Source organism: Lissotriton vulgaris, chromosome 5 (genome assembly GCF_964263255.1).
Source record: "Lissotriton vulgaris chromosome 5, aLisVul1.2, whole genome shotgun sequence".
Taxonomy (NCBI): domain Eukaryota; kingdom Metazoa; phylum Chordata; class Amphibia; order Caudata; family Salamandridae; genus Lissotriton; species Lissotriton vulgaris.
Genome location: NC_141693.1, coordinates 1,176,919,845 through 1,176,946,337, shown reverse-complemented (window position 1 = coordinate 1,176,946,337; position 26,493 = coordinate 1,176,919,845). Strand labels below are relative to the sequence as shown.

The 26,493-nt window shown below is 48.3% G+C and overlaps 1 protein-coding gene across 1 annotated transcript in view; it reads right to left on the bottom strand.

Moving 5' to 3' along the window:
• The window catches only part of WDR11 (WD repeat domain 11), a 635,868-nt gene that overhangs the window by 31,864 nt on the left and 577,511 nt on the right, over positions 1-26,493 (bottom strand). Inside the window, exons 25-26 of the mRNA XM_086922941.1 lie at positions 11,703-11,868; positions 11,483-11,580 (exon numbers count right to left, since the gene is read on the bottom strand). Of these exons, the coding sequence (XP_086779067.1) occupies positions 11,483-11,580; positions 11,703-11,868 (264 nt within the window). The remainder of the gene's footprint in view (positions 1-11,482; positions 11,581-11,702; positions 11,869-26,493) is intronic.

The window sequence follows — 26,493 nt, the reverse complement described above, 5'->3', positions numbered from 1 at the left end:
CAAGCAGAGCTGCATGGACAGGCACTCAAGGAGACTTGTCACCTGGCCTGGAAGGCCTTTACGACATCACAACAGTGAGTAACCAGTTTTGTTATCAACTGTTGTAATGTCATAGCAAGGATTTATGACTGTCGGAAACTGAAATAAATGATGGAGGCTCTCTATGGGAGCCATACATAACATATCAAGCTTCCACAGGTAAGCAGTGATGCTGGGCTAGCATATTGGAAGTGTGATTCCTTGCTGGAGTATTCAGACAATTACTGGTCCCCACTTTAGTGTATTTCAAAGTCTTAAATTTTGAATAAACTGGCTGTCCTGAATATAATAAGCTTGCATACTCAATCCAGGGCAATAGTCAGACCTGGTGCTTTAGTAAACTAATTAATTTACTCCAGTAATCTGTGTGTGACCACTTCGTCACAGGTTGAAATCCTTGCTGGTCTATTCAGCCTTTCACCCTTCTGGGGTTAATAAAATCAGCAACATGGAATTGGGTAGCAATAAGCCTCCACTATCTGTGAATAATGTCAAAAGACTCCTCAGCGGTGAATGTGTAATCTAAAGTCTGTTACGTTATGTGACGTTAATATGGGAGCCCCAAATGAAGGAGGTCTCACACTCTGTGCATAAGTAAGGATGGTAATGGTTTTAGCTAACCAAAAGCAATGATTATATGTTCTTCCTACTTCCTACATTTGCTTACTTTCTTTAGCTTTTAATCTGGATGCAGGTATAAATCGGTGGTGTCTATGGATAGGTCAATGGTAGGAGATATCAGGATATTTGATTTTTTAAGAAAAAATAAAGCAAGCTCTGTGTCAATTCTTTGCTTTGAAAGATGTATTGCACATACATTGAGTTAGAAAGTTCTTTGAACCGTTTGAAGAGTGGATGGTTGTTTTCCACTGTTTCAATTAGCTTCATGTATCGTCGCCTTTTGGCTTTAAAATTATTTTTCTCAGTACCCCTCTGAAGCCTCTGACTGCCTGATCTTCCAGCAAGGCATTGTGTACGTTTTCTGTGATTCCTTCTACATTTTCTATGAATATTTCTGATGTCCAGAAAAAAAACCTATGTTCACTAGAGCAGTAATGCTCAGTATACATTTGGTATACGACCTACTAGCCAAACAAACAAATTACTTACCTTCGGTATCACTCGCTGTGGTAGATATTCTAACTGCAGATTACTCACCTTGAGAATACCCTCAAGAGCAAGATTGGATTTGCGGAATTGTTTAGCAATTCCCTTGTGCCCCAGTAAGTGGCGTGGCGCAGCTCTGCATCACTCGGTACCATCCAGTCAGTGAGACCAGAGTCCTATATAATTGCCACCCCAATGAAGGAAGTAACCCGATTAGGGTCCCTCACGACCACCTCTCAGCCTTCCTCACAAATGAAGAGTCGGTCAGACAGTAGAGAATACAAACCAAAGATATTTTATTGAAGTACACTCTAGTGGAGTCCGGTCTGACCAGACTCCTTAGATTGCTGCAAAGGGACTGACTTCAGCCAGCATGAAGATAAATTAAGTACATTCCAAAGCAATGAAAGCACCGCCCAGAATAGAAAATTCCAGGCTCATACACCTACAACAGAGGGGTACAGTAGGATAAGTTTCAACTCTAAGGCTGAGTACACACTATCTATAAATGAAGGTCGTCCTGCCTGTGCTCGCATCTGGGCTGGTGGGAGAGGGCCTTTATCTATTGGGAACGGTATGTGCTAACGAGGACAATGTACTCAGTGAAAGACAGCATTAAACCTTGAGAAAAAGGAAAAAACAAATGGAGACATTTCTCAGCAAGCTAGGGTTAGTTTCAATTGCGGTTCAAAATGCTGGCCCAACTTAAAATGGTGCAGCGAATGCTTAACATTTACATTCCAACACCAGTGCGGACACTTCTTTCTTTCTGAACCCCATTCGCACCATCGGATGCATAACCACTGGCTGATCAGATTTGACATAATGCAGAGCTCTAAATTAGGACCCTTTTAAGACTGAGAAAAAAGTTTATTCTACTAAACGGGCGGTTCAGCGAAGCATCTGCAGGTAGACAGAGTACCCACCAGAAGGAGCATTATTGAAGGAAAGTAACTTGCTCTTCTGGTGATACTTCTAACCACAGATTCCTCACCTTGTGAATAGGTATCAAAGCAGTACCTCTCAAGGTGGTGGGTCTGTGAAATGATTCAGACCAAAACGTCCTGCAGAACAGAATGGGCAAAATGTTTCTCCAGAGGGACCTGGCTATCAAAGCAGTAATGCTTTGTGAATGCATGAATGGACACCCATGATGCAGCCTGAAAGATACGTAAGACAGGTTTTCCGCATGTCAACACAGCATTGGCAGCCTTGGACCTGGTTGAACAGGCCCTCAAGGTTTCTGAGGGCTGCTTCTTAGCCAGTGTATAGCATATTTTGATGAAGAGGACTATCCACCTTGAAGCTTATTTTTCTACACTCCCTTCCCATTTTTCCCTCCTGGAGTCCAATATGATGGAGTCTTTCTTCCTCGTTTGAGGAATAAGTTGAAGCAAAAAAAGCCACTAGATTGATAGATTGTTCGACATGTATAGGCGTTGTACATGTCGAACAATCTATCAATCTAGTGGCTTTCTCTGGGAAAAAAAGTGGTAAATGGTTGTTGAACAAATAGACAGTGCTTGCAACTCACTCTAGCGACAAGTTGATGCTATTGCTATGAGAAAGACTGTTTTCAAAATCTAAAGGAGCAGAGAACAGCTGTACAATAGTTCAAATGGAATACAAATCAAATATGCGAGAACCACTGTGAAATTACAAATGGTTTCGTTACAAACATTTGGGTTAACCCTTTTCGAAAATTCATCACATCAGGTGATCTTAATTACGATGGTTGATTTGGTGAACGTAGAAAGGCAGTCATATAACACAAACAAATACCCTCTTTTAGTGGCCACAGCAAGTGCTTGCTGAGCATAACACAGCACAAAAAGCAACACATGTGACAACTTGGCATGTAAGGGTTCTGATGAAAGTACACCAAAATATAATTTTCTCCCAGTGTGCAGCATAAACAGTTTTTGTGACTGGATGCCTGGCTGCCAAGATAACATCTGCTACCACTGGAGGGAGGTCGAACCAAGTCAGCTCTCACCTTCCAATTTCCATACATGAGGTGAGGATTGTGCAGGCCTGGGTGGAGGTCCCTACCCTGCTTGCTGCGACAACAGCAGATTCTCCCAAAGAGTCAGCCTGATAAGGGGACAGATGCTCGTGCCCAGGAGCTCCTGGTACCACGCTATTCAAGCCCAATCTGGAGCCACTAAGAAGACTTGGGCCTGGTCGTTCCTGATCTTCTGTCACACCCATCAACTCTGGGTAGAGTAGAGAGAGGGGTCTGACACAAGTCCAATTGTGGTTGAGTAGCCACCGAAACCTAGATGGAATCCGCCAGGTTCCCTTGGTGCTGAGCCCACTGAGAACTCAGGACTTACTGCAGAGTCCTCATATGCCATTTGGCGTGTTCCACAAGCATGATACCGACAGCAAGAAGGCTATGACGTGTCAGAGCCACTCTCCCTGAGAATGGCCAGCAAGGGGTTTTGTTTATTCTAGGATTTTTACAGCACCGTTAGGACTTGTTAAGGTTTAATCACAGTACCTAAGCATGAGTTCAATCAATGGCTGTTAGATTCAATTCAGATGAAACAAAAAACATAAGATGTTACCACACTAACATCAAACTTAAGCATGAATGCTCAATAAAACGAGGAACCAGGGTTTATTGTCTGAAAGTTATTATTGAACTTCAAGGCAAAATATATAAATTTCTGTACAAAAACAATGAACAATCATGAAAAATAGGGTGCATACATGGATATAATAAGGATATTCAAGGCCTTGGTTGCTTGTCCTTGGACATATCCAAATTTAAGTCCAGACTGCTGCGTCACAGTAGTTGATTGGTTATAACTCAAAGTCAGAAGAAAATCAAAAGATGACTTGAGACAAACTAGGCAGAATTGGACTGAACAGGTCGACGTTTCGGTCTTATTATGGTTATTCTTAAGACCATCATCAGGACTACAAAGTGATATATACAATTGATGACCCTCTGTAAAAAAACAACAATAAATTACAATATGTACAGTTTGAGTTGAATACCTGGTTGTTGACATAGAGTTGTTATGACAAAACTAGAAATATTTACATTTTAATATTTACACTAAACATATTAGCATTGCATTTCTGACATTTAACATTTCATGATAAATAAAATTAGTCGGTGTGGCGACTAAAGTGATTCATTTTAGGTAAAGATAGTCAATTTGGAAAACTTAAATGGGTTATTCAAGAATGTTAACCTTAATGGGCAGAATTTACTCGAAGTATTGATTACTGGGCACCGAATTATGGCTTACACTTACTTTTCAAAATAGAGACGGTGTCAGTTAGAAAATCTTGATGGCACCGGTGCTTTTAAATAGTGGCGTTGAGGTTGGGCACGCCACACCGACTAATTTTATTTATCATGAAATGTTAAATGTCAGAAATGCAATGCTAATATGTTTAGTGTAAATATTAAAATGTAAATATTTCTAGTTTTGTCATAACAACTCTATGTCAACAACCAGGTATTCAACTCAAACTGTACATATTGTAATTTATTGTTGTTTTTTTACAGAGGGTCATCAATTGTATATATCACTTTGTAGTCCTGATGATGGTCTTAAGAATAACCATAATAAGACCGAAACGTCGACCTGTTCAGTCCAATTCTGCCTAGTTTGTCTCAAGTCATCTTTTGATTTTCTTCTGACTTTGAGTTATAACCAATCAACTACTGTGACGCAGCAGTCTGGACTTAAATTTGGATATGTCCAAGGACAAGCAACCAAGGCCTTGAATATCCTTATTATATCCATGTATGCACCCTATTTTTCATGATTGTTCATTGTTTTTGTACAGAAATTTATATATTTTGCCTTGAAGTTCAATAATAACTTTCAGACAATAAACCCTGGTTCCTCGTTTTATTGAGCATTCATGCTTAAGTTTGATGTTAGTGTGGTAACATCTTATGTTTTTTGTTTCATCTGAATTGAATCTAACAGCCATTGATTGAACTCATGCTTAGGTACTGTGAATAAACCTTAACAAGTCCTAACGGTGCTGTAAAAATCCTAGAATAAACAAAACCCCTTGCTGGCCATTCTCTTTTACAAACCTTGCCCGAGCCCGCAAGGGTATATTGGGTTGCTCACCTTTTTGTATACTCTCCCTGAGAGGCAGAACAGAAGCTGGGATCATGGTCTGGATCACAGACCGAGAATCTTGGACTTTGAGAGCCGGTGGAAAGGCTTGAAATAACAATAAATCCAGAACTGTTTCAATGAACGAAAGGCAGCGAGAAGGTGTCAGGTGTGACGTTGGCACATTGATGGTGAACCCCAATTAAGTAAGTAGTTTCACAGTGGTCTGGAGTGTGTCTACGACTGACTGCAGTGATCCCGCCATAAACAGCCTGTTGTCGAGGTGTGGGAAGACTTTTATTCCCAACCTTTGAGGATGTGCTGCCATCACTTTCAAGAACACCTGAGGGGCATTAGTAATGGTGAAAGGGAACACGGAAAACTGTAAATGCTCATGGCCCACCTTGAACCACAGGTAACGCCTCCCAGGATGAGGATGTGAATATAGGTATCCTGCACATCCAACGCTACCATCCAGTCGCCTGGACCCAGGGCAGATAGAACTTGGATTAGTCGGAGCTTCTTGAATTTGTCCTTCTCAAGAAAGAAGTTGATAGGGCGAAGATCTAAAATAGGATGGAGGTGTCTGTCCTCCTTCGGCACCAAGATATACCCGGAATAGCATCCAGTTGCTATTTACAATGCTAAGACGCTCTCCTTTTGACAAAAGAGGGTGCAATTCTTGCTCGAGAGTGGGTAAATGGTCCCCTGAAAGATGGTCTGTAACAGGAGGTTTATGTGGTAAATCGGCCAAGAACAGTAAGGCAAATCCGCTTGGGACAATCTAGAGTACACACTGATCTGACGTAATGCTCTGCCAACCTTGGAGAAAATGTTGTATCCTGCCTCTAACTATGTGGTCACTTGCCAAGGAGGCAAGTTAAAGCAGTTTTGCGACTGTGGCGGGATGGGTGGGTAACTGGGCAATGCGCTGTCCCAGGAGGACCTGGATGCTATTGGCTCGATTCCAGAACTTAGTCTTGAAAGTATGGGGGTGGCTCTGTTGTGGTGGTTCTTGACGTTGCTGTTGGTTAAAATCTCTGTCAAAGCCTCAAAAGGGGCGGAACTGCAGAGGATTCTGCCGCACTGGAGCAGCGAGGCTGAGAGAGCAGGTAGTCACCATGCATTCCTTGATGCGCTTATGGTCTGAATACTATCAAATGACATTTTCATCAGAGATACCTGGGAGTCCCCTGAAGAACCTGTGGACCTCATCTAGGCATGACACCTAAACACCACACAGGTAGAGACTGCCCTGCCCAAGCAGTTGGTAGTGTCCAGTACTGGTTGGATGATGATGTTCGCTGCAACCAGCCTAGCCTGTATAACTTGTGCCCGGTTTCCTCTGTATTCCGCTGGGACCCTCTGCAAGATCTCACAACCATGTTCCATAATGCGTGCAAGCAACGTCCCTGGAGACAACTGCATTGACTAATCATAAGGCCAGACTGGAGGCGGAGAACATCTGTTTCCCAAAAGCAGCCATACATTTGGACTCCCTATCTGGAGGTTTAGTGTGAAATTAGTTTGAGTTACGTCTGCTGGTGGATACCTTGCCTGTTGGACCCGGCCCTTTTTGACAGGTTCACCCCGAAACTTTTTGCTTTTGCCTAGCCTGTTTCTGTAACCTGGTGTTGGTGATTTTAGGTCTCTGCACACTTTTTCACTGTGGTCCAGTGTAAAGTGCGTGCGCTCTGTGTGTGTGTGGTGAGAGTGACCTGCCCTCCCATAGGAATGCATGGGGAATATGTATAACCATGGTAGTTCCTGATGTGTGGGGAGTGCAGGGTCTAGTTTGGTATGTGCGAACTTGTGAGATTGAATGCTGTGCAGTGATGTATGCAGCATGATTGTGTCTAGTGTTGAAGTGCCACTTCTAGAAGTTGGCTTGTTTGTGTAATTTGTGTCTGGCGTGTGATTGGCTGGAGCTGGCTGGTGAGCCTGGCTCCAGGCGTCAGGATGGGTCTGCCCCAGTGGTGAGTGTTGAGATTAGCATGCTGATGTGAGGGAGGATTCAGAAAAGGGGGTGGTGATGGACAGAGTATCTGAATTAAGCAGAACACTAATACCCAGTCAACAGATCAGAGCTTGATCCATCACCATTTTTTAGCTCACTGCACCATCCCAGCTCAGAACCTGGCTACATGCAAATTAGTCTGTCCCTGGCCCAGTGCATCATGGGAACAGGGCAGACCAAACTACCAAGCCAATTCGTTTACTGGAAAGGAAACGAGCTTCAGGGGACCGGTTTCTGGCATTACAGCCGTCTTCGGCCCGGCTTGCTTGAATCCTGATGGTGTAGTGAGCAAGGGACTCCCATCTGAGCATACCCTTCCACGCTTATGGTGGACAAAACGATTCAGAAAAGGGGGTGGTGATGGACAGAGTATCTGAATTAAGCAGAACACTCCTACCCAGTCAACAGATCAGAGCTTGATCCATCACCGTTTTTTAGCTCACTGCACCATCCCAGCTCAGAACCTGGCTACATGCAAATTAGTCTGTCCCTGGCCCAGTGCATCATGGGAACAGGGCAGACCAAACTACCAAGCCAATTCTTTTACTGGAAAGGAAACAAGCTTCCGGGGACCAGGATGGATAGGGAAGCCCCACGCCATAAGAGGAGGGTTGCCGCCGGAGAAGTACTGCCGCAGCAGTGAGGCTCTGCAGGGGGAGAGAGCGCCCCGCCTGCTGCCCAGTCAATGCAGGAGGGACCGGCATGAATTGTGGCGCTGGAGTTGGGCTGGTGTCGGCTGTGGAATTAAACAACGTCGGGGATAGATTCCCCAACAGTAATCCATTTGGAGGTCTGCCGGATGCAAGGAGCCCAAAGGTGCACCATAGGGCCCCAACACATTACCAAAGATATGCAACAAGGTTTCCACCAGTTGTGGGGTTGCTTCGACTTTGTATGCTTCTTTTTTTACCTGAACTTACCCAAATACCTGGAGTGAGAAGACAACCTGTGATGGAAACAGCCTTGAGAGCTTGAACGGGACCATGCCCTCAAGACTTGAACGAGAAACCACTGGGTTTCTGGAGCCAAATCAAGCTGGGTTCCGTCCAGGCCATTCGACCGAGACGGTAACCCTGGCAGTCCAGAATACACTTCGGTGTAACGCAGACAGGGACGTCCACCAGGCACTGGTGCTCCTTGACCTGTCTGCTGCATTCGACAAGGTCGACCTCACTATTTTGGTCGGCCGTGTCGGGCAGGCAGGCCTCAGAGGTACTGCCCTGAGCTGGGTGGAATCATTTTTGTCTGACCGAACTCAAGCAGTGAGACTGGGCACCTTCACAGCCCCTAGAATTAAGAACGACTGTGGTGTCCCTCAGGGCTCTTCCCTGTCTCCCCTTTTATTTAATTTATACTTGCGTCCCCTCTTGTACTCCTTGAGGAAATTCAAAGTGTGGATCTTTAACTACGCAGATGATCTGCAATTGATTTTCCCCCTAGGCTCGCCGGACGCTGTCACTGAGTTTAGGGAGGTCATGGCTCATATCCAGAGATGGATGGGCCTTAACCACCTAAAACTTAACCCAGGCAAGACTGAACTGATCTTGCCTGGGAAGAGCGAACTCAGCTGGGGACCTCAATTTTGGCCTCCGGAGATGGGAAACCCCCCCTCCAAATCCCGCACGGTCAAGAGCCTTGGAGTCACCTTTAGTGAAGACCTCTCCTTGAAAAGTCAGGTAGGGTCAGTTGTTTCCGCATGCTTCTTTCAGCTGCGCAAGATTAGAAAGATTGCCCATTTTCTAACCCATTCTGCCCTGATACAGGTGACCATCGCCCTTGTGCTGTCTAGGCTGGACTACTCAAATAGTTTATATTTGGGCCTTCCAGCCGGGCAGCTCAAGAGGCTGCAGCTGGTTCAAAATCAGGCGGCCAGGCTGATCTGTGGGCTTCCTAAATGGCAGTCCATCAGGCCAGGCCTGGCTGATCTGCATTAGCTGCCGGTAGCCCAGAGGGCGGCTTTTAAAACCGGCTGCATTATCTTTAGGGCATTACAAGGCAAGGGCCCCAAATTTATCATCAACTTGCTTGCCAGATACGTCCCCTCTCGCAACCTCCGTTCTGGTCACAAAAGCTTGCTCACGGTGCCGGTTGTTAGGAAACAACGTCAGGGCGGCAGCTCCTTCCATTTTCTTGCTGCCTCCCTCTGGAACTCCTTGCCAGCTTCTTTAAGGTCACACGAGGATATTCTAGCCTTTAGACTTGCCTTTAAGACCTGGCTTTTTAGGGAAGCCTATCCTTAGATGTTTTAAGTTGTCCTCCTGTTGTTGTGTTGTGCTTCTGAAAACTTCCTACAGCGCCATGAAGCCTACGGGCGTACGTGCGCTTTATAAGTTAAATTTAACATAACAGAAATGCTTTTTCCTCTCTCCACAAAAACGAGTTTGGCTTCACATTCCCGGATCACCTTCTGATTCATCTTGGAACAGCCTTCACAAGAGGTGGAGTTGTAGGATGACCCAAGACACCAGAAAAATACCAGGGGATGATAAGTCACAGACACTTTTTGTGGCAATCCTTTTTTACCCCATTGAGTATTTAGTAAAAGGGTTAACGCTGTTTTCAACCCACGTGGGATATTTTTAATGCTGTAAAATTGCAAGTATTTTGATGAATATTAAGGCTATTTGTTGGTAACTTTCTCCCATTTTCTCCCTAGGGCTTTTTATTATTAATAAAGTTGAATATGTTCAAGCTTGTATTTTTTAAAAACATTATACTAGGTACAATTATAGGCGCTTAAAGAGAGATATTCACCACCGTTTCTTGGTGCAGGACCACAACAGAGCAAGGTCAACAGTCAGAGGCAGAGATAGTCCGAGTATTACTGCCCGAGCAGGAGCCCAGCTTATACGGTGCTTTGGAAGCCAAGGTAAATAGGAATCTAGAGGGGGAAAGACAGTTCCAAACTTTGGATGCAAGCAAAACTAAGGCTAAACTTCTAACATATGTGCCTGTAAACTAACTGCCAAAGGGAACTGGCATGTTGAAAAGGAAAGAAGCAAGAATATATTTACAACAAATTTACACAATAAAGAAACAAAGAACAGTATCCCAGCTTTTGCTAGTTGGTAAATGGGAGCCGATTCGTACCTGGAATGCTGACTCTGCATGTGCTATCGAGCCCTGTAATTTTTGGTTCAGATGTTATTACCATTTCAGGGGAGAAGTACTAGAAATAGCCAGTTAATTGCCCACCACACTGTATCACAACACCCAAATTTAGCCGGCACATACCTAGGCTGGGTGTTAACCACTAATGATTCTATGAAAAATGATAGGGACAAGAGATTTTGTAGCTCTAAGTTGCAGAAACATTTTTCTGTATGTGTTCTCATGGACATGCTAAGAGGACAGGTAGGAGAATCAGGTCGTACAAGCTTGTAAGAAATTACTTCAAGGGTATTTGTCACCGTGAGGTATATGGTGAGGAGATCAAAGACATGTATACATGGACTTCCGATTGAATAAATACATAAATGTCGTATTTTTATACTCGTGAAAGTCTAGGATAAGTGAATCACTGTGAATTCATTTTCAGGCAGGTAGAGGTTTTGTATGAATTTGCTGTTGACCATGGCCAGTGCTTGTATTGAGGCAAGGCGTCTTGTGCAGAATAGAGGGCCAACTGTTTTGGATCTGCTGATCTTGCCTCATTCTGCGAGCTCTAGTGTTTGGGTCGGACATACGTCATATGATAAAATATCAATACCACAGTGTGAGGTATTTACTTGGTGCAGTACCACTTACCCATTTAGAGTTCCATGGGATGGAATAAGGCACATTCTTCCTTGAACACATTTTGCCAGTTTTTTCTTGATGAAATGTGGCCAGGTGCATTTGTGTATGTCTGGTAATTATCGCAAAACTTGGTATGGCAAATCAGTCACAAAACCTCAATTTTACAACTAAATCTAGAGTTAGATTGTACTAGGAATTAATGCCTTACTCTTTTAGGTTTTAATAGCGATATTTAGATTGATTTACATCTTCGATGACAGTCTAATTCTGTCCTTGATCGGAATTTCAGCAGTTGCTGAAATCTGTTCTCCAGCATATGTCCAGTACTATTAGCAGGCTAAAATATAAAAGCACAGAACTGACAATCTCCCAGGGTGTATGCATGTGAGCGGGGATGGGAGCTGACAGGATGTTAGAAGCGCAGGAGCAAAGAAAAAAAGACACTTTTGCAGAAGTAATGATCAGGTCTAAACCTTGTGCAACCAACCTTTGCGAGCCATGCCGCGCGGTTCCATTCGCCATACGTCTGCAGATAGCGGCATGCGTCAGCAGCTTTGTCTATCAGGCAGAGCAGCTGCACCCCCTCTGCAGAAAAAGTAAAGGATTCATAAGCACAGCAGAAGAACAAGTATGAACGCCAGGGCGGTATTAATACTGTAACCTATGCAGGGCTCACCTAACACGGAAAACATCAAAACATGCCTCACCTGCCAGCTTGCCATTGGCAATCATGTTGGTGGCGACCAGCTTGATGGTGCTTTGCGAAGGGCCAGAGGAGGTAACCGTGGTGACCAGGCACGCCTTCAGCGAATCGCAGTAGTAGTGCTGGTTTTCAGCACTCGTCTCCAGCAGCAACTGGACCGCCCGGTCTGTCTGCAAAGACAAGGCAGAAAGGACAACAGTTGAGGGAGCCTATGACAAGCACACACACATCCAGCAGCCCTTTTCAGCTCAGGAGATGGAATTAGGGTTACAATTATAACTGATAAATGGTGAGTGGGATGGCCCAGTGAAAAATACGGAAATAGCACATTCCAAACATCCCTCTGTTAGTTTCATTTTCAGATTCTGCCACCATCTTGGAAAGACAGGGTGTGGAATTTAACACACTATAAGGACCTTAGATTGTGGCATTCTTCAATAAGTTGTTTAATTTAAATTATTACTACACATTTAGAGCAAGCTACATCACATTTAGGTGCGAGAGAATCGTTAAGAGTTATGCTGATGGAATGAAGGGGCGTGAACTTACGAAAGTAGATTTTAACACCTTTCAAAATGTAACAATAGTTAGAAGGCAGAAAAACACTACTGGAAGAGAATTGCACTACTTAGAGCCAACGAACACAAATCTGAAATTACTGCTCAAGTTCTGAGAAGTTGTGTATAAAAGCGGTCAATGTTCTTATTTATTTATAAAGTTTTATATTATGTTATATATATATATATATTTTTTTGCAGAGTTTTATATAGCGCGAACTAGACCCGAACCGAATCAGGTATCAGAGAGCTTTACATATCACCAGTTACGTTACATAAGGACACACATTCATTTTAGGCACGGGGAGATTAAGTGATTTGCCCAGAATCACAGGAGGTTTTGGCGTCGTTACCGAGCACTGTAGAGTGAGATAGACCCATCCACAGCCAGCCTCGGATTGGTAACGAGGGCACTCGGGCAATGCCCGAGGGGCCGGTGTCCAGTTCGAGCTGTGGGCTGCTTTTTGAGCAGCCTGGAGGCCGATTTTGGCGGTTCTACATTGTTCGATGCCGCCAGCGGCCCGGTGGGTGCCTAATTGGCCTATCTGGAGGTAAATGGGCGTCCATTATCTCACTCTTATCAATGGCAAAGGTGTCAGTCCCTTTCTCTCCCTAGGCCCACCCATTAATATATGTATACTGAGTGGGGCAGGTGGCCTGGGCAAAAGTGGCCTCACTTGTTTTCAGGTGTTTCATCAGTATAAACTAATCCGTGCAGTTTTTGTACCCCCCCTCCCCCCCCCACACACACACTTTATTTTCATAACATTTCGCTGAAGTAGTGTTTTGCAAGGCAATATGCAAATGTGGGCCACTTTATTTTAGCCTGCCCGGGCCGATTTTCAATCCCAATCCAACCCTGTCCACAGCCAGCACAGAAAAACTATGCCCCATCTCGCTCCTCCCGTTTCCAGCCAAAGTCATCGAGAAGACCGTCAACAAACAGCTGGCCGCCATCCTCGAGACGAATGGATCCCTCGACCCCTCACAGTCTGGCTTCCGAGCCAACCACAGCACCGAGACCGCCCTCATCGCTGCCACCGATGACATCCGAGCCCTGATGGACAACGGAGAAACAGCGGCCCTCATCCTCCTAGACCTCTCCGCGGCATTCGACACTGTCTGCCGCCGCACCCTAGTGCAGCGCCTCAGCAACGTCGGAATCCAGGAGAAGGCACTGGAATGGATCATCTCCTTCCTCGACGGAAGAACACAGAGAGTCCGTCTACCACCGTACAAATCAGAGGCCACCGAAGTCATCTGCGGCGTCCCTCAAGGATCCTCGCTGAGTCCCACCCTCTTCAACGTCTACATGAGCCCCCTCGCCACCACCGCACGCCAACACAACCTCAACATCATCTCCTACGCTGACGACACCCAGCTGATCCTCTCCCTGACCAACGACCCCGCCGCCGCCAGAGCCAACCTTCACGAAAGGATGAAAGACGTAGCCGAGTGGATGACGACCAGCCGCCTGAAACTGAACTCAGACAAGACGGAAGTCCTCATCCTGGGCTCCTCGCCCTCCGCCTGGGACGACTCCTGGTGGCCCCCCGCCCTGGGCACCGCACCCAAACCGACAGACCACGCACGCAACCTGGGCTTCATCCTGGACTCCTCCCTCTCCATGACCAGACAAGTCAACGCCGTCTTCTCGTCGTGCTTCAACATCCTGCGCATGCTACGGAAGATCTTCCGGTGGATCCCCACCGAGACCAGGAAGACGGTCACCCAGGCCCTCGTCACCAGCCGACTGGACTACGGCAACGCCCTCTACGCCGGAACCACCGCCAAGCTTTAGAAGAGACTCCAGCTGATCCAGAACACCTCAGCCAGACTCATCCTCGACATCCCACGACACAGCCACATCTCCGGACATCTGAGAGACCTGCATTGGCTCCCTGTCAACAAAAGAATCACCTTCCGTCTCCTCACCCACGCACACAAAGCCCTACACGATCAAGGCCCAAGCTACCTTAACAACTGCATCAACTTTTATGCTCCCAAATGCCATCTCCGATCAGCCAGTCACGCCCTCGCCGCCGTCCCCCGCATCCGAAGAACGACAACAGGAGGAAAGTCCTTCTCCTACCTGGCCGCCAAGACCTGGAACTCCCTCCCTCCCGACCTGCGTCTGACCAAAGACCACCTCTCCTTCAGGAAGAAGCTCAAGACCTGGCTATTCGAGCAGTAGCAGCACCCCTTCCCCCCCCCCCCCCCCCAAGCGCCTTGAGACCCTCCGGGTAAGTAGTGCGCTCTATAAATGTCTTTGATTGATTGCCCTACAGCTCCTCAGTCAGCAATGCCACAACGTCACCTTCTGGCTTAAATATGTCCCTTATCAATAGAAATGTGCAGCTAGTGCCTCTAACATGTGAAAGTGTAAAAAGGAAAGGCCTAAAGGCAGAATGAGAAAATATGCATCACTGAAGCACATAAAGACGATGAGCTACTGAAGGTGGAGTCACCCAAGGCTGTATATTTCCACGATGTGGTAGAGGTCATATGTAGAACAAATGCAAAACACACAAACATAGCAATTAACTCAATAAACCATGAGAAAGCCATTCATCATTCCCAGAGCACAGATTTGGTACCAAGACATTATGGCCCTGATTACAAGTGCCCAGTAAATTGCAATATTAGGCAAGCACTGTTTTGCGCAGAGACCGCAATTATAAGCGTGTGATGTTCAGGCCTGGCTCCAGGAATTTTCATTTGGGCGGACCAAGGGTGCATTCGGGTGGGCCACTGCAGGCCCCATTTGTCGCTTATATGTCTAGCCTGGCACGCTTCAGAGCCCTCCTTTATCTCTTCTTAGTTTTACAATGGCCAGTAAAATTCACTGTTTTCCAAATCTCTTTCTAAATCTTATCCCTCTCAAAAAGTGTTTTTTCCATGTACTGGCCCTTTAACGGTGAGAGGAGGTGGGAGTATCAGGCAAGTGAAACTACTCGGGCTCCCTCTTTGCGAGCCTTCAGGGAGGATCCCTCTTCATTACTACCTCCACCTGACCCCTGACTCAGGTGGTCCGCATCACCGCACTGAAATACAAAGTCACGCATTTATAGCACCCTGACCGTCCTGAACTCTTCAGAAGTGGTCGCTCCTCACGCTGCTTCCTAGATTGAACCGGGTATCGTAGCGCTATACTTGCAGACTACTTTCCCTGATATTGTTCTCTGTTGCGCTTTGCTCGCATTGCTCCAGATCTATTTGTGTGCCAAATTTTAAACTCATCATAGCGCTTTACTGCTTTGCTCGCATTGCTACAGAATTTACTGTGTGCATTATAGGAAATTTATCGTAGCGCTTTACTGCTGAGCTGCGCTTTGATTTCATTGTTTATTCTGTGTGTGCCGGTGACGCTTCCCTCTCAGCTTTCGTTTGGGGTCCCAGTCTCGTCCTTTGGCTTGCTGCCATTTTGTTGTTTGTTTGTGCCTCACAGCCCGGCCCTCCACCCGCTCCCGCCTCCCAGCTGACCCTCCCTCGCTCCGCCCCCCACTATCCACTTATGTCAGAGCAGCTTACGCGCAGCGTTCACGCGCAGCGGACGGGCCCCATGCGCGCCGAAGGTGCGCCAAAGGTAAGCCCGTCTACGCCCGTCCGCGCCTGGACCGTGCCCAGCGCCAGACCCCCTGGTCCTCGCAACACCCACCCCACCCGCATAACGTATGACGCTGCTACCCTCCTTGCCCTTAACCCCGGACGCACTCCACAATTCTGCGAAGCTGTCCCCGGACACACCCATGGACCATTTGCCTGCCACTCCTGCAAGTTCACCTGCATCAGGACCCACACCAAATCCACTTCCTCCAAACACAGCTCCGACTCTAACCACCTGAAGTGCATCCGGCTGAACACCCGCTCGGTCCACAGACACGCAACTGAACTCTGGGATCTACATCGCCGGACGTCGCCTTCCTTACAGAAACCTGGATGAACGCCTCATCAACGCCCGACATCGCCATAGTCATCCCGGACGCTTACAAGATCATCCGAAAAGACCGCACCAACCAAACAGGAGGAGGCATCGCCATCGTCCATAAGAACACCATCCGAATCACGACCAGCTCCGACGATAACCTCGCGACTGCCGAACACCTTCGCTTCCAGATCCACACCGACCCCAGGACCACACTTAGAGGCACCCTCATCTATAGACCACCAGGAACCCGCACACAATTCAACGAAGACATCACTGACTTCATCAGCCCACATGCCCTCACATCCGAGAACTACATTCTACTGGGAGACCTCAACTTCCACCTGGAAAAGAAAAACGGTAGCAACACCACCACCCTTCTGGACAACCTGGCCAATCTCGGACTCAAACCACTTGTTGACACCCCCACCCACTTAGCTGGACACACGCTCGACCCTATCTTCACCCCCAGCAAACACATCTCCTTCGATGACACCACAGCTCTCCATTGGACGGACCACAGCTGCGTTCACTTAGGCTACAAAAAGACCACAACCCACAACCCCCCACAACCTATTCCTCGAAGAAACTGGAACAAAATCACCACCGACCAATTCTTCACATCGCTTAACAAAAAACCCTCCTACCATACCATCGGACCCGAACCAAGCTGCCACCAAACTTACACAATGAATCACCCACAGCGCTAACCAATTAGCACCCCAGAAAAACCACCAGACCAAACAAGGTAACAAAAAGGCCCCCTGGTTCAACGATGACCTTAAGAAATCCAAGAAGTTATGTCGTACCCTCGAGAAAACCTGGAGAAAAAACCCAACCGCTGACAACCTGACCACCTTCAAGGACGCCACCCGCAAACACCACCAATTGATCCAATCCACAAAGAAATCAGCATTCAAGGATCAACTCGACAACAACGCCCACAACAGCAAGGAACTATTCAACATCGTCAAAGAATTTACCAACCCCACCACCGGCACCAACGACATCACTCCCTCCCAAGACCTCTGCGACTCTTTATCCTCTTTCTTCCACAACAAAATCGCCGACATACATAACAGCTTTGAAAGCCAGTCCGAAGAACAGACCACTCCACCCACCTCCGAACCAAAACAGCACTCTCACAACCTTTATGCCTGGAACCCAATCACTACTGAAGACACCATCCGCCTGATGAACTCCATCCACTCAGGTTCACCAACCGACCCATGTCCCCACCACATCTTCAACAAAGCAGACTCCATCATCGCCCCCCATCTCCGCAATGTCATCAACTGTTCCTTCAATTCCACCACCTTCCCGGAAAGCTGGAAACATGCCGAACTCAGCGCCCTTCTGAAGAAACCCACAGCAGACCCCCTCTGAACTTAAGAACTACCGCCCCATCTCACTCCTCCCATTCCCTGCCAAAGTCATTGAGAAAGCCGTCAATAGTCAGCTCGTCGCCTTCCTTGAATCCAACAACTCCCTCGACCCCTCACAGTCCAGCTTCCGAGCCAAACACAGCACCGAAACAGCCCTCATCGCTGCTACAGACGACATCAGAACGCTACTGGACAACAGAGAAACAGTTGCCCTCATCCTACTTGACCTCTCCGCCGCCTTCGACACAGTCTGTCATAGCACCCTCATACAACGCCTCAGCAACGTCGGAATACAAGGAAAAGCTTTGGACTGGATCATCTCGTTCCTCGCCGGAAGAACCCAGAGAGTCCGCCTCCCCCCATTCAAATCAGAGGCCACCGAAGTCATCTGCGGAGTACCACAAGGATCATCACTCAGTCCCACCCTCTTCAACGTTTACATGAGTCCCCTCGCACCCATCGCGCGACAACACAACCTCAACATCATCTCCTACGCAGATGACACCCAGCTGATCCTCTCCCTCACCAAAGACCCAAACACCGCCAAAACCAATCTATACGAAGGAATGAAAGAAGTAGCCGAATGGATGAAGAACAGCCGTTTAAAACTAAATTCGGACAAAACGGAAGTCCTCATCCTAGGATCATCCCCCTCTGCCTGGGACGACTCATGGTGGCCTCTGGCCCTGGGTACAGCACCCATACCTACAGATCACGCACGTAACCTGGGCTTCATCCTAGACTCCTTCCTCTCGATGACCAGACAAGTCAACGCCGCCTCATCTTCATGCTTCAACATCTTACGCATGCTCGTTGGATCCCCACCGAAACAAGAAAGACAGTCACCCACGCACTGGTCACTAGCCGACTGGATTATGGAAATACCCTTTACGCCGGAACCACAGCCAAATTACAGAAAAAACTCCAACGCATCCAAAACGCCTCAGCCAGACTCATTCTGGACAGCCCCCGTCAAGCTCACATTTCCGGTCACCTGAAAGACCTCCACTGGCTCCCCGTCAACAAGAGAATAACGTTCCGTCTCCTCACCTACGCACACAAGGCCCTTTATGACCTAGGACCCGAATGCCTCAACACACGACTGTCCTTCTACACACCCACCCGCCAACTACGATCATCCAATCAAGCCCTCGCCGCAATTCCGCGCATCCATATGCACCATGGGAGGACGATCCTTCTCCTACTTAGCGGCCAAAACCTGGAATTCTCTCCCCACTCACCTCCGCCTTACACAGAACCACCTCTCCTTCAGAAAGCAGCTAAAAACCTGGCTTTTCGATAAGTAATGCACCCACCCTCCCTCAAGCGCCTTGAGACCCTCTGGGTGAGTAGCGCGCTATACAAATTCTCGAACTTGAACTTGAACTATCTCCCTGGGGGTGCCAGGCCCGTTCAACGAGGAGCTTTATTTAAGTGCCTAGTGCAGTGCTAATGAGCGCGCAGCTCTGTACTGTCTGCAGTGCTGCCTGAAACACACTTTCACCTTTACTCACAATGGCAGCCCTCTGGAAGAGTTTATCTTATGTTAGACAGCCCCGCAGCCTTTCAGTTACCCTCCCAAGAGCCTTCCTGTCCGCGTTCGTTTAATGTCATGGTTTCTGACCTAAATACGTGTACATAAGAAAACCTCTGAAACGGAACTAAAAAAATACAAATAACGCAGTGTAAGAAATCCTTCTAAGCGTGTTAGTCATAAATTATGAAAATGCCACACATAGCGATCTGAAACCTTGGCAGCTATCAGGACATGCTGAGGAATCGAGAGACCCGCACAGGTTACGGTCTGCGAGGTAATCCTCTCCATCGACCCGCCGGCCAGGCCATGTGGTATGACTTTTGTATCCTGGTGTATCACTGTGAGCTACAAAAGTTAGCGAGGAGGATACGGCATAGTAAAACCTTCGGGGCAGTGGTAATGTTCAGATGTGAATTGAACTATACATGTGGAATAGTTATTTGTTGCATATATAGGGAGGATTGTAAATAATGCTCTACCAGTGAAGAAACTGGTAAACGCGGTTGTGGGACACACCTATGTGTCAGAATGGAGTTTTAAGTGTCAGCTGCATCTCAGATGTGTGGGTGAGGTCCCGCGGTCTCTTGGGGCGTGATTAATAAACGACGGTGTGGGCAGATGGGGACAAAAACAAATACCTGCGCCACGACCGAGTTAAAAGAGCACCCAGAGGCTCTGTGTATTTATTTCACGCCGACTGGCACAACCGACATTGCCGCATACTCCCGTCCCGCCAGAGCCGGCTTTAGCCCTGGTGCGACCGGTCTGGCTGCACTGGGCACTGACCTGTGGAGAGGGCGCCTATCCCAGCAGGGGGCCTCTGTGTTTAGCAATAACTCATGATTGGAGAGATTAGGGGCACTTTTGCCCGGTGGTAGGAGGCGGTCATAGGGTGTGGGAACGACAAAAATGATTGTCGCGCCGGGCGCCACCAACGCTAAAGACGACCCGGACCTCCGTACCTGCTGGCGCTCCTCACCACCTAGAGCAACCAGCATCACATGCAGCACGCTGTGTGCGCGTGAGAAAAGCTTTCAATGGCAATGTTTGCAGTGTCTGTTTATTGCGATTATGCATTTTGGGTAAACGAAACATTTTTGGCGAATTTGATTTTTTTAGTAGTTATGTACGTGAGAGTAAGTTTGACGTACTTATTATGCTGCACTGCCCCCTAGCGTGAGTCAATACGCTTTACGGCAATTCTAAAAATAAATTCACTTCAGTGACCATAGGAATTTGATCTGTAATCCATAGGTCAAACAGTGCCACCTTGTGGCCGCTGTCGGAAACTAACCAAAAGTATTGAAATGTGGGACTTTTTCCTGTTCATGGCCAAGAAAGCAGTGTCAAGAAAACGAATGACGGTCTGACATAAGGCAGTTAAGTACGATCAAAACCTCAAGCAAGCATACCATTTTATAACAAAAATGACATTGGAACCCCCACCGCAGAAGACCCTTTTCACTCACGATGCTTAATACAGGACCCCGCATAAATCGATGTATCGGCAATAACAAACTACATATAGGCGTGAGGGATGGATAACACCTTACTTAAGTTTTACAGTTCTATCAAAAGTAAGCCAGAAATAAATGAGCAAGGGTATTTAATGACTACAGAACAGATCTCCTTCCACACACTGGGCTCACACGGCGGGACGACGCCAACTATCGAGACACCTCGAGCCAGATTACAATCGCACACAAATCATGGTTACTCAGTGTAGGCAGGGACGCTGCAATTATGTGGCGATGGAGGATGCAATTATGTGGCGATGGAGGATCAAATTATGCGGAATAGCCGACAAAATTATGCTGCAAGAAAAGACAAATTAAGTTGCATAATGCAGCATAATCTTACCAGTAATATTGCATTCTTTTTGTAATTTTGATATCTATGAATGTGGGTCTTTGCAATTAAAAAAAGGGAGGGATGTAGTGTCCGAGCATGGACACGTTCTAGTGTTCAGAAGTGATGCAAGACACTTTACACACACCCACCACAGACGTCATGGTGTCACATGACGCTGCCAATAAAAGAGGCCGAGCGCACGTGCTCGTGGCCATTCCCACTACCCCTAACTGGTGTCTGTGTCCACGTTATTGCTGCACCTGCGACATGCGGGCCTAGGGCCCTTCACCACCTTACAGTACCGTCTGGGTAAACTTGTATCTCATCATTGGTACCAGTGTAAGTTTGAACATAACAATCAGCCAAATAAATTATGCAGAAAACACCAGAGTCGTATATGTGCATGATCCTAGTGGCCAGAGTATGAATGGTTTGATGGAGGAGGTCAAACACACAAAAGGTGATGGGAGAGTGCTTGCAATAAGTCTAACCACTGGCAGTCGCTAGGGGTAGCATTCCAACTCAGCGCTCTTTAGTCCACCATGCCATTAAAGACTAGGCCCAGCTGCATGCAAAACAGTCTTGACACTGCTCCAATAGGAACAGTCCCCAAACTGCCAGGTCAGATGCTCTCGGAGTTGGGAAACAAGCAACCATGAAGCCACATTGTTGTACCACCTACCAACCTTGTTGGATCCTAAAAAACCTATTGGAAGCATATGATGAATGTTGGATTCTAAAAAATATTGGAAGCATATGATAAATGTTGGATTCTAAAAAATATTGGAAGCATACGATAAACTTCTTGCATGCAAATGCATGTCTTGGAATCGACTGAGCACAGCAAGTCCCTTTCCAGGACAAAGGTCATAAGCAAAGTCAAGGGCGTCTTCTTTTAGTGTTTAATTGGCTCAGGTAGTTTATATGTAATGGTCCCCCCTGAACATCCTGGTTTTTCGGACGACACGGCTAGAAAGTACATTGGAAGTAGGCAAGACACAGAACCCTGTTTAAACATTTAGGATTAAGAGGGATGTCTGGCTATTCCCATATGATGGTACTGGCCTTGTCTCTGGCAGATACAGTTCGTTTTTCTAGGGTTGCCAGTCTGCATGGCTGCATGAAAAACATGAGCCCTGTCCTCATCTCAGCTCTGAGGATGGTATTTGTACGCCTGGTCTGCTCTTACTGACACAGAGACTATCCCGTGAGACTACGTCACGTCGGAGGAAGTGTTGCTGACATTTTTGCCAAATAACAAAGCATTAACTTTGAAAGCGGATTAGTTACACTACATTATTTTCTAGTGTAAAAGTCAACACAGAAGGAACTTTTGAACCAAAGGTCCCACACGAACTGCGCAGTCAGTGACGATCGAGTGGAGATCCAGGAGGGGGTCACATTTTTCAAAAGATTGAAAGTCCTGAGGATGGCCTTGAGGATTTGTCAATGATAAGGCCGAAACGTCGACATATCAGTCCACATCTTTTGTTTCTAGATCAATTCGTCACAGCGTCATCTTTGTACATAGTGAACAAGATCAGTTGTGATATAACTTAAAAGAGTGGGCAGCAACGCAAGTGGCTTTGAAGAACAACTAATCTATGTCTGATCCACTTGTATTTTGTTGATTAATTTTAACAGTTTTTAAAGAAATTGTACCCTATAAAATGCAAATTTGATATTAAAAGATATTTTATACAATCTATTTCCTGTGTAGCTTTTTCTATTGTGAGTTATTACCACTTTGTTGAATTTGAAAGTATTTATCCAAATGAAAACAGGTTTATTTGAATTAAGTTGGTTCTAAGTTTTTTTCAGTCAAGATTGATCAACCTCCTGTTATAGAATAATTTCTGAAAAAAATTCTCTTGTAAGCAATTTTTCTTATACCATATTTCAGCCCAAGCTCGCAAGGGTTTATTGGGTCACCCACTTTCTATATAACTAAAATGAAAATAGGCACCTACCAGCCTGCACTTTTGAGCCTACGCTGTAACATGGCTCACCTTCAGCTGCATAAGTAACGCTTTCAAAAGTGAAAGCACACTCTACTCCATGTGTGGAAAGGAATGAAGAGAGCTGCAAGCTGCACCCCACCTTCAGCCCGGCCCCTCTCATGATGGCTGGTAATTGTTGCCACCCACTGCCTCCTTCTCCCTCCCAGCCTGCCCCTCCCCCTGCCATTGAAATGAATAATCAATCAATCAATCAAGTGATTTGTAGAGCGCGCTACTCACTTGTTAGGATCTCAAGGCGCTTGGGGGGTGGGGCGGGGGGGGGGGGGGGGGGTTCGCTATTGCTCGAAGAGCCAGGTCTTGGGTTGCTTCCTGAAGGCGAGATGGTCCTGTGTCAGCCGGAAATGGGTGGGGAGGGAGTTCCATGTCTTGGCTGCCAGGTAGGAGAAGGATCTTCCTCCGGCGGTGGCTTTGCGAATACGTGGGACGATGGTAAGGGCGAGGCTGGTGGAGCAGAGCTGGCTGGTTGGCGTGCAGAATTCAAGTCGGTTGTTGAGGTACATGGGGGCCGCGTCGTGGAGAGCCTTGTGTGCGTGGGTGAGCAGACGGAATGTGATTCTCTTGCTGACGGGGAACCAGTGCAGATTCTTCAGATGGGCAGAGGGGTGGCTGTGGCGGGGGATGTCCAGGATGAGTCTTGCCGAGGCGTTCTGAATGCGCTGTAGTCTTTTCTGGAGCTTGGCTGTGGTTCCGGCGTAGAGGGTGTTCCCGTAGTCTAGGCGGCTAGTGACGAGGGCCTGGGTGACCGTCTTCGTGGTTGTGGTGGGGATCCAACGGAAGATTTTCCGGAGCATGCGCAGGGTGTTGAAACAGGACGATGAGACAGCGTTGACTTGCTTGGTCATCGTGAGGGAGGAGTCCAGGATGAAGCCCATATTGCGCGCGTGGTCTGTGGGTTTGGGAGCCGTGCCCAGGGCAGGTGGCCACCAGGAGTCGTCCCAGGCAGAGGGGGATGGTCCGAGGATGAGGACTTCCATCTTGTCTGAGTTCAGCCTCAGACGGCTGAGCTTCATCCATTCCGCAACGTCCTTCATTCCTTCCTGGAGGCTGGCCCTGGTGGTGGCGGGGTCGTTGGTGAGGGAGAGGATCAGCTGTGTGTCGTCGGCGTAGGAGATGATGTTGAGGTCGTGTTTGCGTGCGATGGCCGCGAGGGGGCTCATGTAGATGTTATAGAGGGTGGGGCTGAGCGAGGAGCCTTGTGGGATGCCGCAGATGACTTCGGTAGCTGCGGACCGGAACGGGGGGAGGCGGACTCCCTGGGTTCTATCGGCGAGGAACGAGGTGATCCATTCTAAGGCCGTGCCTTGGATTCCGGTGTCGTTGAGGCGTTGTATCAGGGTGCGGTGGCATACAGTGTGGAAGGCTGCTGAGAGATCCAGGAGGATGAGTGCTGTGGTTTCCCCGTTGTCGAGCATAGACCTGATGTCGTCGGTGGCTGCGATGATGGCGGTCTCAGTGCTGTGGTTTGCTCGGAAGCCGGATTGTGACGGGTCGAGGGATCCGTTTGTCTCGAGGAAGGTGGAGAGTTGTTTGTTGACCGTCTTCTCGATGACTTTGGCAGGAAACGGGAGGAGCGAGATGGGTCGAAAGTTCTTGAGGTCAGTGGTGAGTTTTTTCAGGAGAGCTCTGAGTTCGGCGTGCTTCCAGCTCTCTGGGAAGGTAGCTGATGCGAAGGAGCTGTTGATGAAGTCGCAGAGTTGGGGTGCGATGATGGATTCAGCTTTGTTAAAGATGTGGTGTGGGCATGGGTCAGTGGGAGAGCTGGAGTGGATGGTGCTCATAGTGCGGGCGATGTCTTCGGTGCTGACCGGGTTCCAGGTGCAGAGGGTGGCGGTTGGGTTAACTGGTTCGGTGGTTGGTCTGTGCGCCGAAGCTGTCGAGTAAGTCGGCGATCTTGCGGTGAAAGAACGAGGCTAGGGAGTCGCAGAGGTCTTACGAGGGTGTGATGTCGTTGTTGCAGGCGCTGGGGTTGGAGAGCTCTTTGGCGATGCTGAAGAGTTCCTTGCTGTTGTGGGTGTTGTTGTCCAGGCACTGTTTGTACGTAGTTCTCTTGGTGGTACGGATCAGTTGGTGGTGCTTCCGGGTGGCGTTCTTGAGGGCTGTCATGTTCTCTGGTGTTTGGTTCTGGCGCCAGGTTTTCTCCGGGAAGCGGCAGGTTTTCTTTGAGTTGATGAGGTCATCCGTGAACCATGAGGCTTTCTTGCTGTGGGGTCTGCTGGGTGGTTTCTTCAGTGGCGCGAGTTCGTCGGCGCAGTTGGTGAGCCACTGTGCGAGGTTGCGGGCTGCTTCGTTGGGGTCTGTCGTGATGGTGGGAGGGTTATGGCTGAGGGAGGTGGTGAGCTGTTCGGCGGTGATCTTGCCCCAGCTTCTGCGTGGGGCCAGTTGTGGGTGGTGTTGGGTTGTGGTTTTCTTGAAGGAGAAGTGGACGCAGCTGTGGTCTGTCCAGTGGAGTCCGGTGGAGTGGCTGAAGGAGATGTGCTTGCTGGAGGAGAAGACGGGGTCAAGCGTGTGGCCGGCGTAGTGGGTGGGGGTGTTCACCAGTTGCTTGAGTCCGAGGTTGGCGAGGTTGTCCAGTAGGGTGGTGGTGTTGCTGTCATTGTTGTTCTCCAGGTGGAAGTTGAGGTCCCCTAGGAGGATGTAGTCTGGGGAGGCGAGGGCGTGTAGGCTTACGAAGTCTGCGATAATTTCGCTGAATTGGCTGCGGGGTCCCGGGGTATGTAGATTAGGGTGCCTCTGAGGGTGGTCCTGGGGTCGGTGTGTATCTGGAAGTGCAGGTGTTCGGCGGCTGTGAGGGTGTCTTCCGAGTTGGTCGAGATGCGGATGGTGTTTCTGTGGACGATGGCGATGCCTCCTCCGGTTTGGTTGGTGCGGTCCTTCTGGGTGACCTTGTGGCCGTCCGGGATTGCTATGGCGATGTCGGGAGCTGAGGAGGCGTTCATCCAGGTTTCCGCGAGGAAGGCGACGTCCGGTGCAGTTGTGTCTAGGAGGTTCCAGAGTTCGACTGCGTGCCTGTGGACGGAGCGGGTGTTGAGCAGGATGCACTTGAGGTGATTCTTGCTGATGGTAGGCTTGGCGGGTGCTGGTCCCGGGCGGATGCAGGGGAATATGCATTCTTGGCAGGTGAAGGGTCCGTGGGTGAGTTTCGGGGTGGCCAGGTGGCAGGCTGGGTTCCGGCCGGTGTTGAGTGCGCAGAGGGTGGCGGCGTCGTATGTTCGTCGGGTGCGTTTGCATCGTCGGGATCCAGGGTTTCTGGCGCTGGGCGCAGTCCAGACGCGGACGGGCGTAGACGGGCTTGCCTTTGGCGCGCCTTCGGCGCACAATCGGCGCGCCCGCTGCGCGTACGTGTGGACTCCGCCATAAGTGGCGAAGTGGGAGGGAGGAGCAGTTGGGAGGCGGGAACGGGGTGGCGAATGGGAAGGGGAGAGGGCAGCAGCAGCAGAAGGGGGGGGCCGCAGGGGAGCAGCGGCAGGGAGCGGGGTCAGACCGGCAGGAAGAAACGGCGCAAGAGCGAGCAGGAAGACC